The sequence below is a fragment of the Haliotis asinina genome, chromosome 15 (genome assembly GCF_037392515.1).
Source record: "Haliotis asinina isolate JCU_RB_2024 chromosome 15, JCU_Hal_asi_v2, whole genome shotgun sequence".
Lineage (NCBI taxonomy): Eukaryota > Metazoa > Mollusca > Gastropoda > Lepetellida > Haliotidae > Haliotis > Haliotis asinina.
The window spans coordinates 47,982,019-47,998,007 of NC_090294.1; the positions used below are offsets into that span (position 1 = coordinate 47,982,019).

The 15,989-nt window shown below is 41.1% G+C and overlaps 2 protein-coding genes across 2 annotated transcripts; both read right to left on the reverse strand.

Moving 5' to 3' along the window:
* Positions 1 to 5,338: 5,338 nt before the first annotated feature.
* On the reverse strand, positions 5,339 to 6,340 carry LOC137266417 (uncharacterized). Its single transcript, XM_067801910.1, has 2 exons — positions 5,740 to 6,340; positions 5,339 to 5,631 (listed from the first exon to the last, which is right to left on the reverse strand). Exons 1-2 carry the CDS (start codon positions 6,077 to 6,079, stop codon positions 5,339 to 5,341), a joined length of 633 nt encoding a protein of 210 aa, XP_067658011.1. The 5' UTR covers positions 6,080 to 6,340.
* A 2,956-nt stretch (positions 6,341 to 9,296) lies between these two features.
* Positions 9,297 to 12,006, reverse strand: LOC137265351 (docking protein 2-like). Its single transcript, XM_067800736.1, has 2 exons — positions 11,212 to 12,006; positions 9,297 to 10,832 (listed from the first exon to the last, which is right to left on the reverse strand). The coding sequence occupies exons 1-2, from the start codon at positions 11,528 to 11,530 to the stop codon at positions 10,720 to 10,722; spliced, it is 432 nt and encodes a 143-aa protein (XP_067656837.1). The 5' UTR covers positions 11,531 to 12,006; the 3' UTR covers positions 9,297 to 10,719.
* Between the last annotated feature and the right edge of the window lie 3,983 nt (positions 12,007 to 15,989).

A 15,989-nucleotide genomic window follows, 5' to 3' on the forward strand; every position in this document is an offset into this window, starting at 1 on the left:
GACCACCACCTAGCCTTATAACTGGGACAACGGCAAACAAACATCAAATTAACAGTGCGTGAGTTAAGACGCTTTTAGCAATATTCTAGCAATATCACGACACCAGAAAGGGACTTCTCACATTATTGGGGAATCGAACCAGTGCCTTCTGCGTTACGAGCGAACGCTTTAACCAACCGCCCCACAAATTCAAAGACACGCGTCACTTTATCACAATACTAACACGGGTTTTAAAGGGCCATATGCTGATCTAATCCCTCATGGGTTTATGTACGTATCGCATCCAAACATACCAGGGCCCACTTGCACAAAGCGACCTTAGCGCTACAACTAGTCTAAGCCTATGTTGGAGGAGAATGGGAGTTACAATCATTGTAGCGCTTTGTGCAAGTAGGCTCAGTGTTGTTAAACAACAGAGACCTGTTTCAGTCTAAGTGGTGCATGGTTCGCTGTATACGTGATCAGCGTCAGATCTGGAAGAATGAGTGAGAGGATGTAGTTTTACTCCGCATTCAGCAATATTTCAACTATATGGCAACGACCTGTATATAATGGTGTCTGGGCCATGTAATCCAGTGATCAACTGCACGAGCATCGACCTATGCAACTGGGACACGATGACATGTGTCATCCTAGTCAACAAGCCTGACCTCCCATCAGTTAGTCACCTCGAACGACAAGCATGTGGTATTGAAGACCAATTGAAAACCCGAATATTCGCGGGTCCGCAGTTGTGTTGTTTGAGGCTCATGGTCTTTGTGTCTGAAGGAACCACATATAAGACAGCTCCTGAAGAAATCGAATCTAGATCCTGATACATTAAAGAACTACAGGCCTGTGTCGAACCTCACGTTTCTATCTACGCTCAGAAAGCGTGATGTAGCCAATCGTTCCCACGCGCATCCCAAGAATGGAAATCTGCACGAGACTCTGCATTCGTTATACATGTTAGGCCTGAGTGCGGAATCTGCCCTGATATGTGTTCAGAACGATTTGTTTAATGTCTGGAGCTGTGTCAGTGTTGCTAGACCTATCTGCAGCGTTCGACACCATCGACCATTCCATCCTGCTGTCCCTCTTGGAAATTCGTGTCAGTATCGCTGGAGATGTTCTGAAGTGGTTTGAGTCGTACCTAAGCAACCGATTTCAATTTGTCATCATTGATGGCAAAGAATCGCAGAAGCAAGCTCAGTCAAGAAGAAGTCAAGCTCGCTGATTTGTTTGACACATGTTATCGGTTCGCAGTTGCACACATCGATGACCATGCTGTTGATCACTCTATTGTCTGGTCCAGACTCGATTATTTACAGACAGCCGCCATGTAGCAAGAATATTGCTGGGTACGTCAGGAATCTAAACTCACTCACTCCGTTTTGTCTGTCGAGGTTCACGTACATGTGCTCAATGTCACAACCCCTGACAGCTTTCTGTTCCACGTCTTCTTTGTCCTGATTTGCGTTAGTGGGAATATCTCTGCGTCCTGTTGAATATACTGATAGCTGCGATAATTCACTGGTTTAGATTTCCATATATTTCAATTATTCCAATTATATGTTACAATGATCAAAGTGTTACTCATCAAAGCATAGACAAATACATGAAGGGTATTTAGGAGTAGAATGAACAAAAAAGCAAGATTTATGGATGTCAACTTCTTTATGGTGAATAATACGATGTTTTGGAGTGAATGCTTGCTCCTCCATCAGGTGTATAGACAATTCATCATTAGAAATGGTTCCAGGCATCATATTATGTTTTTGAGGGGTGATTTCCAAGTCATGTGGACTTTGCAAGACTGTGTGCATTCGTGAGTCCTTTGCAGGTGGGTGCCACTGTCACTAACATATTCACACAGGCTGCCCCACCTTCCCCTTTCACTGCCAATATAACCACAACATACTATTTCAACACGCTCGGCGTTACGCTGGACACAAAACAAACAACCTGTCGGCAAAACATGAGACTAAGTAGCAGTAATGATTTAAGAATGGTGATGTATTATTACACTAACATTTGCATGGCGCCCATATCTATACAGTTCAGCTATACAAAGGTATTTTTTTAAAATCTGTTTTCTCCCTCGATCGCTGGATTTCAATCTCAACAGCTCGTCGCATTATCGATCTCAACTCCCGAATAATGTGTGGATATATAACTTCCAGGGCACTGGTTAGGGAGTGAGAACGTATATTTCGCCGTATAAAAACATAACAAAACAATACATGAATACCTAAATGCCACAGCATAGTGTATACTTATGATCTTAGCATATGTCATTGCAAAATAAAAGTCACTGTGTTCTGAAATGTGATTGGTTGAAGAATATGTTCAAATGGTATTCGATTCACGTGCTTCAAATACTCCATTACACCCGGACAATTGGCCAGCACATGACGTTTATCTCCTAATGACATTATTAGATGAAATACTAGTCAGTTGTGTTGCAGCCATTAAACAGTAGTGTTATCCCTCACGATTACAAACCACAGGCTATGAGTTGTGAAGTCAATATCTTTTATTCCGTTAAGGAAGAAGTAGGAGAAGAAGAAGACACTCTGTAAATACAGTAATTACGCGATGTATACCTATTCATTAAAACACGTGACCTCATACATACAGCTATAAACATCTGATCTGGTATAGGCATAGTCATATCCAAATAGTACATGACGTTATTTGCACTGAAGTAAATAATGTACATTGCGAATACCATGTATAATCTCACGCAACAAAATTACCTATTTACAGTCATTACTACCACAAATGACATTTCATACGATATATCGTGAAACAGACTATAGTTAAAATAACCTACCCTGTGGGTGACACAGAAGCGTGTTAACGCGCCCAGCAGCCGCACAGCCAGTCAACACGTGCAAGACTCTACATAAAATTGGACACACCGATCAGATGCAATGTCCATGAGACAATACATAAAATGTAACATCCTTATGCCAACATATATACACATGTACATACTTGAAACTGCTATTAAGGAGTTACAAACAAGATAAAAAAAATGATGAAATATATCAATCTTACACCATGCAAAGCATTTAGAATCAAGAACCACAAGCCAGCATATTGAGAAAACATACAGGAAAACAATCATATATTTTCATTCATACAGGTAAGACAGCACACTGTGTAAGTATTTATATTTGATATGTATTGAACACATTTATATATATTATTCAATTATTTATATTACAGTATACTTTGGCATGTGCATAACAATAACAAATGTGTAATTACTAACATTTAGCTAATTACTTAAACTTATAAAACAGTTCTCATGTGCATAACAGTGGTGTGCAACGGGTTAGTAGGAACATGGCGTTGAGAAGTATATTTGAATTAAACCAATCAGCTGGGAAGCTGAGCTTGGACTTTTGCTAAAACAACCAAAGACAATGACATAAAGTAGACTGATCCATTAACCTTTGAAAACAAAATGAACCAGCCCTGAGACACAGAACTGAACAGATAGGACTAAAACAAGATACAAGTGAACTGACAACTAATTTTAATGAATATAATGTACAAAGAGGTCGTCTGTCGGACCACAAAACCCTGAAATGTAATTAAAATGATTAGTTAAAAATGTATGTACACAATATACCATGTCGGAATTCATCCCTGTTACAGTTGGATCCTAAAACTTCAACTCTTTGATATATGTTTGAAATAACAGGCATTTGAAATCAGTATACAATCAATATTAGAAAAGATGTAATACACAATAATGTATAAAGATGTATAGCCAAAGAAAATTCCCAGATGTATAGCCAACACAAAATTCCCAGATGTATAGCCAAAACAAAATTCACAGGGCAGATCGCGAACTCTCTGAATCCAGCAGAACAGGGGATGAGGAGGTTGTGAAGCTGATCCTTGCTGAAGGTCAAGCTAAAGTCAACCACAGAAGGTTGGTTGAGCTTGGTGTGGGCAGCATCACGACCGGTGACAGAAAACTGGTAGAACTCCAGGTAAGCATAGGCGCTCCAGTGTCGCCAGTGTCTGTAAGTGAAAATACCATGCTTCATTTGGCACATGATGGAGGGGATCTGGAAGAGTTTCGGTTCTCAAGGACGAATGTCATTAACGCTAGGAGCAAGTTTGAAGAGCAAAGGCAGAACTAGTAGTTTTCCAAGTGAGCGAAGGACTTGATATGTCAGAGGAGACCATCTTTCACTTGGCATGCGATGAAGGACATCTGGTTGACTTTAGCTTCCCAAGGAAGATTAAGGACATTAAGGTTTGGAACACGTTTGGAGAGACAGCCTCAGAAAAGACGAGTCCTGCAGTCCCTTAGTGGATGACGCGTGGGCAAACATAGAGGAATAAAGAAAGTAAACTGCAAACACGCTTACAGCGAACTGTTTGGGATCCTCGCCAGATGAAGTATCGAAGTGCATAGATCGAACCACGGCTATAAAGAAATGAAACGTCCATTTGAGTTTCGTTGTGAGGGTAGTTTGCTGAAACATTTCGTTATTTTTAGTATTTGGAAGTTGTGAACACGTAAATAACGGCTGTATGCTCTAAGTTAAGAGAGCTAGCTTGTAAGTTCTGTTGCTAAGTATTCTGTACAACGATCTCCACAGCTGGGATACGTTGACACAACAACGTCAGTCAGCCTGACCATCGGATCCTGTTAGCTGCCGTTGAGTTGGAACAGTAATTCAATATTCTCCTTACAAAAGTAGGGGGGGGGGGACTTTCAATCTGGATTGAAAGCATAACAACTTTTCAGAGATTTCCCCTTATCACCACCCCTAAACCCAAGGCATGCGATGCTCACTCGCGCACAACGCAGCAACCCCATATACATGCATAGGGTGTCAGTCTTGATGTTCTAGAAAGTCGATAAATCCACTAGTGTACACCATTATTTGGAAATCATCTTGCGCCACAGAATTGTTAGTGTTTGTTTCTGGTTGTATTTTTGTTTGTTTGAAAAGGTTGACATGTCGCAGGCCGAAACCTACGTGCAGTTCATAGCAATGACAGTCTTCTACGAAAATATGCTGCTGTTTCCTTTGTTCTTTACCGCCGTATTCAGCAATGTTCCAGTTGTAAATATTCCAGTCTGGACCAGACAGTCATATAACTGACATCATCAGCATCGATCCGCGTGACTGGGATACGATGACATGAAACATCAAGTCAACGATCATCCGATCCCGTCATTGACAAGCACGGTTACACAAGGTCAATTTAAACCCGGATCTTCTAGGGGCATTCCGATATAACTGCCTACAACGTTTAGCTGTAGGTAGACTATATGTAAACGTACCATGGTTAACAACAGACCCGATCAACCATTTGCTTCAGTCTAGGTGCTGTATGGTAAACTATATAAGTGTTCCATATCAGATGTAGAAGATATGTCATCATGTGGCATCGCTCTTTGATATTTCTGTTTTTCTGGAACTGCCGTTAAATATGTACCTGTGATGTCTGGTTCGCTGTATATACCGACAACTTTATCCGCTTGATGTTCCACAAAGTCTTGCTCCTTTAGGCGGTTGAGATTCACGTAAGTATGGTCACTTTCATCAGCCCCGAGATCTTTCTGTTCCACGTCCTCTTTGACTAGATTTTCATAAGCTGGAATTTTTCTGCGCCCTGTTAGACAAAATAATAGCTAATTCACCGATTTATATTTCTTTATATTTTAAATATTACAATTATGGTGATTTTACATGCTCAGTTCTTGAAGTACCGGAAACTTACCATCCAAAGTGGTCTTAGGCAACACCGCATGTTCTTTGGGTGACTTCCATGTCGTTTTGTCTTTAGCAGCATGGTAAATTTGAATGTATTGCTTTGTTTTCATAGTAAAAACACCTTCACCAGATGAACATCTTCTTCCTGCTTCAAAATAGAATGCCTGTTTCCTTTTCCCAATTCTCCGTATGTAAACGTACGGCCATTCATATAAAACATGGTTGGACGTGACATCGCAGAGGCATAAGCCTGAGTCCTTCACCCAAAGGTTGTACTCTCCCTTCAACTGACATCTTTTGGATGCCTCCTCGTCACCGTCGAGGTCAACCCTGAACATCAGACACATTGGCAGACTCGGAAAGTCTAAGCAGAATACCAAGGATTAATTCAGTCTAATGATATAGTTGTCCACCCAGATCCACCAAGTAGAATATCAGAAAGAAGGATTAACTCAGTCAAGTGTCATTCTAACAGAACTCCATAAAAAGGGATACATTCAACCCAGTTGAATTCTCGTCTTGAATATTAAACCCAGATCAGGCAAACAGGACTCTTGAACCTTTACGCAACGAAAATAGGCCGTGCAACAGGGAAGCTGTTTACTGAACACTGAGCCTTAACAATGGTCGAAGATAACCTTTCTTCAACCCGTCGCCAAGACATGTCACCTCGCGGCGGTGACGCCGTGAGAAGTCACAAGACGTCTGTGATCACTGATACATGCACCGCAGAGTAATGTTTACCACGGCCGAGCGGTGTGTGTATGTGTGTATCTATTAGGGGGATTTGTTTGAGTGACATTACCATAAGCTTAAGACTCGTGAACGCTACATCTGGGGCCTGTCTCCGCGTTAAGTAACCCTACCGTGTTTAACCTGCCTGGATACTGGAGAATGTGCGTATATGTCCGTGACATTAATGACTTGGGAGAAGGTCCAAGTAGTTTTGAGTGCACTGAGTGATTGAAAATTACCTCGACAACACGTGTGATAGTTTACGACGCGAACAAAGCTCGACAAAGCAATCAAAATTGTATGGCATAAAACCTTCGAAAGGAGGGAATTGCATGCACTATATCACAATTACTTTTAGTATACATTTATTGTCTTATAGTTTTACCATTACTTTTGGACACTAAATAAAGATGTTATAAATATATCTTAAATATGAGGGACGGCGGGGTAGCCTAGTAGTTTAGGGTTCGCTCGTAACGCCGAAGATCCAGGTTCGATTTCCCATGTGTGTAACCCATCTTTGGTTTCCCCTCGCCATGATTTTGCTTGAATATTGCTATACTCACTCACTTTATAAAGATGATGTGGACGAAATAGTGCCCATGTGACCTTAAATCTTATCTCTCTCACTCACTCACTTATAAAGATAAAACCATTGCCAGGCAACACTATGTCAATAAAGGGTAGACTATCAGACAAAGGGTGATGCTGAGTTACAACATGTCTGTAACCTTCGCGGGTCCTTATCAGGATTCACCCCGTCCTTTCAGCTGCTGGAGTTAAGTAACCTTCACGGTTTGTCATCAGGATTCACCCCGTCCTTTCAGCTGCTGGAGTTAAGTAACCTTCACGGTTTGTCATCAGGATTCACCCGTCCTTTCAGCTGCTGGAGCTAAGTAACCTTCACGGTTTGTCATCAGGATTCACCCGTCCTTTCAGCTGCTGGAGTTAAGTAACCTTCACGGTTTGTCATCAGGATTCACCCCGTCCTTTCAGCTGCTGGAGTTAAGTAACCTTCACGGTTTGTCATCAGGATTCACCCGTCCTTTCAGCTGCTGGGGTTTACTGTGTTAGCTGGCAAATATTAAAAACCAAAAAGCTTATTACATATAACAAATTACAACAGTAATGTATGATGTGAATGTAGACACTGAATGATGCGATATGTATTTCACGATTATCGTCAGGGGTACGTACAAAGTGCAGTCGCTACCACATGTCTTGGGTCAGTGTAAATGGCGTCATTGCAACTGCAAGCCATGTTCTTGTCGATGAGTTACTAGAACCTTCTTCTTCCGTTCATCTGGACATCGTTTTTCTTATTAATAAACTATGAAATAATGAAATCTTTGCAGGTCAGTCGACATGAATAGAAAGCTTTGCGATTAAAGTCAAGATGCATTGTTTTCAATTACCTTGTATGAAGTGAGGGTTTGACAGCAAGGCACCGATTAGCCGGCTAGGATTCACAAACATAGGAATCTCACAGTCTTAATGACTTAATTTACTGAGTTTATAGAAATGATAAAATTTAAAAGGTTATCAGATGAAGATGACACGACTCCCGCTTTAGAAGGTCATACTTTAAAACAGACTAAATGTTTGTTTCGTTTTCGTCTATGCAATGCCAGTACCAGAGATCATCGCTGGTCTGTTTACAAGGGACATAACTCTTATTTATATCTATGATAACAGTTTTTATGACCAGTCAGTAAGTTCGTGGTTCCAGTCGACGATGTTGGAATGAAAAACAAAGTGTGCGTGCGTGCGTGTGTATGTGATTTGGTTGATAATATAACTAGAGTCGGCCAGGAGATGAGAAAGACAGAAAGTAAAAATGAAGGTAGTGCAATGTTCAGCACGCTCTGTACGTCCACAGTTGTTATTGGCTTTGCTGCTCCTTATGCGTCGCTCTTTGTGGTGGACTATTTCAGTAACTGATCCAACCCCGTTCATTGTCATACAACAAAGCACTTCTCCTGAAAACAGGAAGAGCTCGGATTCAAGATTGAGGGCTTTCCCAATTTTTTCCAGCCTCAAATGTTCACATGCATCCACTCAAAGATGATTTTGTTGTTCACCCATACACAAAGTGTTTCCTTTGAGGTAGGTAGCGCATGTGCACAATGTGTGAAGACTATTTCCGGTGTCAGCGATTTGGCTTTAGTAGTATGAGTTCAAACATCGAAGGAAAATAACTCATTCAGTGTATTTCGTAAGGAACTACATTTCCCTTCTGTGTCTCGATGTGAATCACAATAGAAACAACATATACTTCCTATGCCATTAACACCATGAAGAAAACACTTTGTGGCTAGTATGTCGTCCCCCGACGTGTTGTAGCTGACGCTGTACCTAAAGACAATATTTGGAGAGTCTGGATACAGTACCCCTAGTCTGGGTCACAGTCCCTGAGCCACATATTTGACTACCGCCTAGCCTCCCTGCAATGTGAAACACTAAATGTAGCAAGTCTATATATCCACAGCCTAACCCGGCCTTCAGTTTAAATCGTTTCATTTGTTACATTTAGTGATCGCCTATGTGTTTGTCTAAGATACGCCCACAAAGAAGAACAGGTGTGAATTTGCAATGTTATACAATGCAATGTTGTATGACTACTCGTGTCATTCCGGAAAGAGTAGTTACGAATGTTTTTTTGATGTCACTGTTTGTCAGTTTCCCCCTTAAGACGAGCAACGGATCGCCGTTGATCAATGGAGTGGGTCACTGCACCAGTTCAAACAGTTAAAGTATTTAATTACCCCCAACGCCTCCACACGTTCAAACAAAGTGCCCTTTTAGCTCGTCATTATGATAGTAAACACACTTTATGGACATCAACTGCTTTATTTCAGTTTTAGCAATCTCTAGCCTTTTATATATTGTATTGCCATTCAGTTAAACCGTTTTCGATATAATTTCTAGTTTTGAGATTCATATTTACAATCTAGCCATTTTACTGTCCTACGTTGACAGGTATTTATAATTTACCATCAATTACTATGAATAACAATTAATTGTTCTCGTCACGATATGGCTGAAATATTGCTAGTGTGACGATAAATTTTAACCCACTCACTCCTTTATTTATTTTCGTGAGTGGGCAACAGACTCTTGAAATGTTACTTGAAGACGAGAGTATTTACGAGGACGAAAGGAAAAGTGAGGAAGCCGTAGCTGAAAATGAAGAAGAGATTACGGGTGTTTTCGGTTTCCTCCGAAAGCGCCTGCAACTATATTCCAGCCATACGGCGACCTTCTGTAAAAAGTCTAGTATGGACCAGACCAGCAACAAACAAGTATATCAGCGGGTCTGACCACCTGATTCCGATAGTCGACAAGCACGGACTGCTGAAAACCGCTTCCACCCCTGATATCCAAGGGTGAGATATGTTTCATGCAAAGGTATTGAGGAATAAACTGTTGCTACTGATTTCACTACGGGTTAAGTGTGTTCCAGATTCAGTGGAGCAGGCGATCCTACACTTTGTTTTCGGAACCTCCAGGAAGAATTTCTGATTTTGCCGAAGCGTTCTTGCTGGGACATACCACACTTGCAACTCCTTGGGACACGACATTGCAGCTGTATGCGCTGATTTTTAAGTAAGGAAGCTTGACAACGATCTTCTGGGACACTTGTGAACTCTTCATGGACTTAATTAGCGAGGTTAATTTGATCAGCGAGATACGCCTCTCTGCATCTATATCTTTTGATGCGATTAAGTTAATGTGTTCACAACACAAACCCTTCTGCTCAGCTTAAAGACACATGAGTTCCACTTTCATGTCTGTGCAATACTATTCAGTTCCGTGTATTCACCGTTCAGTCCAGTGTATTCGCCATTTAGATCCATCCACTCACTGCGTTCAGTCCAATGTATTCGCCATTTAGATCCATCCACTCACTGCGTTCAGTCCAGTGTGTACGCTGTTCAGTTCCATAAGTTCACCATTCAGCTGAATGCATTCACGGCGCAGTGCCAATCCTTCCCAGTGTATTGGCAAATTTTCACCGTTCAGTTCAATGTTTTCACCTGTCAGTGCCATGCAATCACCGTATATTTCCATTTATCCGCCGTTCAGCTCTTTCTATCAATCCCCTCGGGTCCATATGTTCACGATTGGCGTCCATGTATTCACGTACACCGTTTAGTTCCAAGCACTTCCAAGCCAAAATACACATTACCAACAAAAAGTTATGTTTCACATACGTGTACTGATACATAACCCCAGAATCAGAAACGTTCATTCACTGGTTCATATACGTGCAAGTCTCGTCTGTAGCGTGGGTCTCTACACTGTACGGGTCTGTGTAGTCAGGCTGGTCATCTTTAGGGCTATCTACAGGAGGACTTGGGTTTTCTGGAAAGAACACAGCGAATATTGATCTATTAAGTTCGATCGAAAATAAATATGACGTGAAGCTTACACCTGAGACCACACTTCTAGTAGTGTTTTGAAACCACTAGGTCAGGGTGCCCTGGTGGAAATATATTACTCAACACACGACAGGCAGACCGCCATCACTACAGAACACACACAACCACAGCAGCTGTATACTTGCAAAACGCGGACCTGCCCCACTCACGTCATTCCCTCGCTTAATACAGAACACAGGTATGCACACCAAACACACTGACTATACACAACAACAACACGTCCACCACACACCTCTCACAAACTACACAAACAAAGACAACACAAACACACACGCACTATTTACAACCCAAACAATCCATACCTCCACGGGACTCTAGGTCCATGCTTTTCTTCATAAGCCGAACCTTCTCGTGGACAGCTTCGTTTATTGCAAACCCATCTTTTGTCTGAACAGAAATCATTCCTTCTCCTGAACTGGACGATCGACCAGCGACAAATTTGAAAACCTTGTCCGTATACCCGTAACATCTTATATCTGGGTACGGCCATTCATATATGACCTGGTTCAGCTTCACCCCGCACAGACACAGACTGGAGTCTTTGACAACCAGTTGGTAATCTCCTCCGAGGTGACATCTCTTCGCAGCACCGTCCTTCCCGGTGATGTGAACTCGGAACATCACTTGTCACAACACAAACGACATTACTTCATACTTCCGGCTTCACTGGTTGATAAGGTGCGCAGCCAGATGCTACCTTAGATTCCAGGTAATTTAGAGTATAGTCCAGCCGTCTCCGTTTCTGACAGGAATCTGTTATATCGATATGGTTTCGTGATGTTTATCTAGGCAGATTTATTAGGTGTCAGTTCAAGACAAAACCACGACGTGTTTGTGCACTGACCTGCTTTCGGTACCTTGACAGCCTACACGGATACAATAATCAACCCGGAAGTTATTTCAGCAGTCTTTCGTTGCAGTGCCAATACATTTTATCTCGGGCTAACTTGATTAAACAGTTATACTGGTGGAGAGGCAGTCATGGATGGATACACCAGGAGGAAAATATACGTCGTTGGGAAGATTACAAGATACATGCTTGTTGAAAAAGCATTGGTGTACATACTGCTTACTTCAGGGCTACTGATTTTATACTTGAGCAAGAATGACCTAGTATCTGGTGACCGAATTCAAAGCGCGAGTTGTCTCCCTTATACCAGACCCCAATGATAGTTGGTTCGAATCACTATTTGCTACGCTTTTAGGTTTGTGTGGTGTGTTTGTTGGCTTGCATATTTTTGGGCCAGCATTAGTGAAATAACGTCCAAACAGTTTGACTAGCATAATTATTAATCCGCTTATGTATAAAAAATAATATCAGAGTACGATCCTGTCAGTAAACCACGTCCCTCAACTTCGTACCTTTTACTTTGCACAGGGCCTTATGGGTATATTCTGGTCAAAGTACGGTTTTTTGAGTGTCTTAACAGTAAGTACTCATGCCGATCTGTTGTATAGAGGCATTATTTGAAACCATCTGAACAAATGCCGAATAACTGTACGAGGGGGTGTATTGACAAATCCACGGAGTAGGCATATCCACCTTTAAGGTTTTAGAAACCAAATAGGTCGAAATTGTTATACGACACAAAACTGTTCCCACGTTTTCTCAAACGTAATGCTGACTTTTTAAAAAAACAAAACAAAAACAAACAAACAGCATTTAGAAAACGGCCGCATGTAACACATATTGGTGAAAATTCATGGCTGACGGGAGATGAAAACAGAAAAAAACACGGAATGCCTATGAAAACACCCACGATAGATTGCTTGATTAGATTCTCGCTTGCGTAATAAAGAGGCGGGTTAGGTTGTCACACACGCTGATATATATATATATATATATATATATATATATATATATATATATATATATATATATATATATATTCGTGGAGTAAACATTCATGTTCGAGGGGATGTCAATACGTGTTGAGCCTTGCATAGAAAAACACAAAATATTGGTATGAACCACATTCATTTTTCAACATAGTCCCCTTGCGAGTCAAGACACTTGTTCCATCTTTTCTGCCAGTCGCTGATGCCATCTCTGTAGAAGGCGCCATTTTGGTCCTCAAACCAAGCCTCAGTAGCAGTAATAAGCTCATTATCATCCTGAAATCTACGACCACGCAAGTTTTTCTTGAGATCTGGGAACAGATGGTAATCACTTGGTGCCAGGTCTGGAGAGTAGGGGGGATGCGACCTAGATTTCGTACCCGCATTCCTGGACAGCAGCGGCTGCAACGCGAGAGATGTGTACTGGAGCATTGTCTTGATGTAGAAGAATACCACGTCTGATCTTGCCCCGGCGCTTCTCCTTGATTGACTGTCGCACTTGCCTCAACAAGTTAGCGTAATATTCCCCATTCATTGTTCTTCCTTTTGGTAAGTAATCTATGTGGATGCCGCCTTTGCTATCCCAGTAGACTGTCGCCATTACCTCCTGCACAGATCTGGAGGCTTTGGACTTTTTGGTCCTGGGAGAAGTGACATGTTTCCATTCCATGGATTCTTGTTTGTTCTCAGGATCATAGTGGTGGATCCAGGTTTCATCACAGGTTACTAGCCTAAAGTGAAAATCTTCTGGATTCTTGTTGTATCTGGTTAGCATGGAGTTGCTTGTTGTTACCCTTGTTTGCTTTATTTCATCTGTAAGCATTCTTGGCACCCATCTTGCGCACACCTTAGACATGACGAGATGTTCATGAAGAATTGTCTCGATGGATCCGTGTGAAATGCCTGTGGTCTCCTCTAACTAGTGGATTTCGACGATTTTCCAGCACAAGTCTGTGCACTCTGTCAATGTTTTCCTGACTAGTGCTTGTTGTTGGGCGACCTGGACGGGGGTCATCTTCAAGAGTCTCTCTACCATGCTTAAATTCATTGACCCATCGTTTGATGTTAGCAGATGAAGGAGAAGACTTCCCATAAACTGCTGAAAGCCTTTCTCCAATGTTCTTCGCCGACTTTCCTTCAAGAACTAAAAACTTAATTACTGCTCTATACTCAATTTTATTCATTTTCACTGCCGTGAGGGGGTCTCTTTCTGTCAATGTGAGCTGTTCAATAACTTCTGAGAGTAGGATACCAAAACTTATATATCACATCAGCTACACCCCAAGGTTCAATGTTGTACCATAGGCTGTGACACCTGGGTATGAAAAATGCTCAAGGCTCAAAACTTCTTGACATCCCCTCGTATGTGCGTGAGTATGTGTAAAAGACACCGTATGTTACTGAAAGTGGCGCGGTAAAGTGCAGTATTTGGTACCTCAACAGGAACGTACGTTTTTCGCGCTTTTGCGGAAGTTGTGGACAGAAAAGAGTTCCACGCATGCGCAGTTCCTTATTTGTAAGATGGCAAACAACCCACCTTCAATCTATGCATATAGTCAACTCCTACAAGACCGTCATATGAGCACCATGTGCCCCTATGGAAATCAGTGCACCGAGTCACCACTACAAAATCACACACAGTAGACCATGTATTGCCTTGCGGGCAGCAAATCACAACATACATTACTGACATTGGGCCCATGTGTTCGTACGGCTCCCGGGCAACAGCCCGTTCAAACCTGACCTCTTAAGTATATAACTGCTACGTGACGTAATATTTTATGCCATCAGTGTATTTGCCATAAATCAATCGAAATTTAATCCCAAAGCTCCCCTTTTGAACAGTTATTATCACCTGTGAGTACTGATAACATGATTTTATATTTTTTCCATCACCTTATTCTCCCAAATCATCTAGAGTGTTCGCACGTACGTCTGAGAGTTATATGAATTCTAAAATTTACAAGCTGAAGCATCGGATTGTTCACGTTCAGTGGCTGGAGAGAATGAATGCGCGTATTGTTTTTAACAATACGAGTTGATATCACTGGTACATCGGACACTGGCTTCCATTGTTTAGGCCTTCGATGAGACGAGCGAACATTTGGATACCCAACAAACCGCAGAGCGAATGTCAGCTATTGAATTTTATTGCCACAGACTCCTCACAGCTGTTCAGACAAGCGTTATTGAGACGAAGAGATACTCCGCCTTTATCATCAGAATAAGTACAAAATAAATTTAATTTCAGTATTTTAATGAATATGCGTAAATAAATCAGTTACTTGTGTGAGAAAATAGTGTAGCATATTAAATCAAAACATGTTGGTACGAACCACGACTACAAACCACAGGCTATGAGTTGTGAAGTCAATATCTTTTATTCCCTTAAGGAAGAAGTAGGAGAAGAAGAAGACACTCTGTAAATACAGTAGTTACGCGATGTATACCTATTCATTAAAACACGTGACCTCATACATACAGCTATAAACATCTGATCTGGTATAGGCATAGTCATATCTAAATAGTACATGACTTTATGTGGACTCAAGTAAATATTGTACATTGCGAATACCATGTATAATCTCTTGCAACAAAATTACCTATTTACAGTCATTACTACCACAAGTGACATTTCATGAGACATACCGTGAAACAGACTATAGATCAAGAAACCTATCTTGTGGTTGACACAGAAGCGTGTTAAAGCACCCAGCAGCCGCACAGCCAGTCAACACGTGCAAGACTCTACATAAAATTGGACACACCGATCAGATGCAATGTCCATGAGACAATACATAAAATGTAACATCCTTATGCCAACATATATACACATGTACATACTTGAAACTGCTATTAAGGAGTTACACACAAGATAAAAAAAATGATGAAATATATCAATCTTACACCATGCAAAGCATTTAGAATCAAGAACCACAAGCCAGTATATTGAGAAAACATACAGGAAAACAATCATATATTTTCATTCATACAGGTAAGACAGCACACTGTGTAAGTATTTATATTTGATATGTATTGAACACATTTGTGCCTATATTATTCAATTATTTATATTGCAGTATACTTTGGCATGTGCATAACAATAACAAATGTGTAATTACTAACATTTAGCTAATTACTTAAACTTATAAAACAGTTCTCATGTGCATAACAGTGGTGTGCAACTGGTTAGTAGGAACATGGCGTTGAGAAGTATATTTGAATTAAACCAATCAGCTGG

Coding starts and splice junctions, on each gene's coding strand:
- LOC137266417 (XM_067801910.1), bottom strand. CDS start 6,079: ATGTGTCTGATGTTCAGGGTTGACCTCGACGGTGACGAGGAGGCATCC. Junction 5,632..5,739: donor GCCTAAGACCACTTTGGATG/GTAAGTTTCCGG, acceptor TTTGTCTAACAG/GGCGCAGAAAAATTCCAGCT.
- LOC137265351 (XM_067800736.1), bottom strand. CDS start 11,530: ATGTTCCGAGTTCACATCACCGGGAAGGACGGTGCTGCGAAGAGATGT. Junction 10,833..11,211: donor GGACCTAGAGTCCCGTGGAG/GTATGGATTGTT, acceptor TGTTCTTTCCAG/AAAACCCAAGTCCTCCTGTA.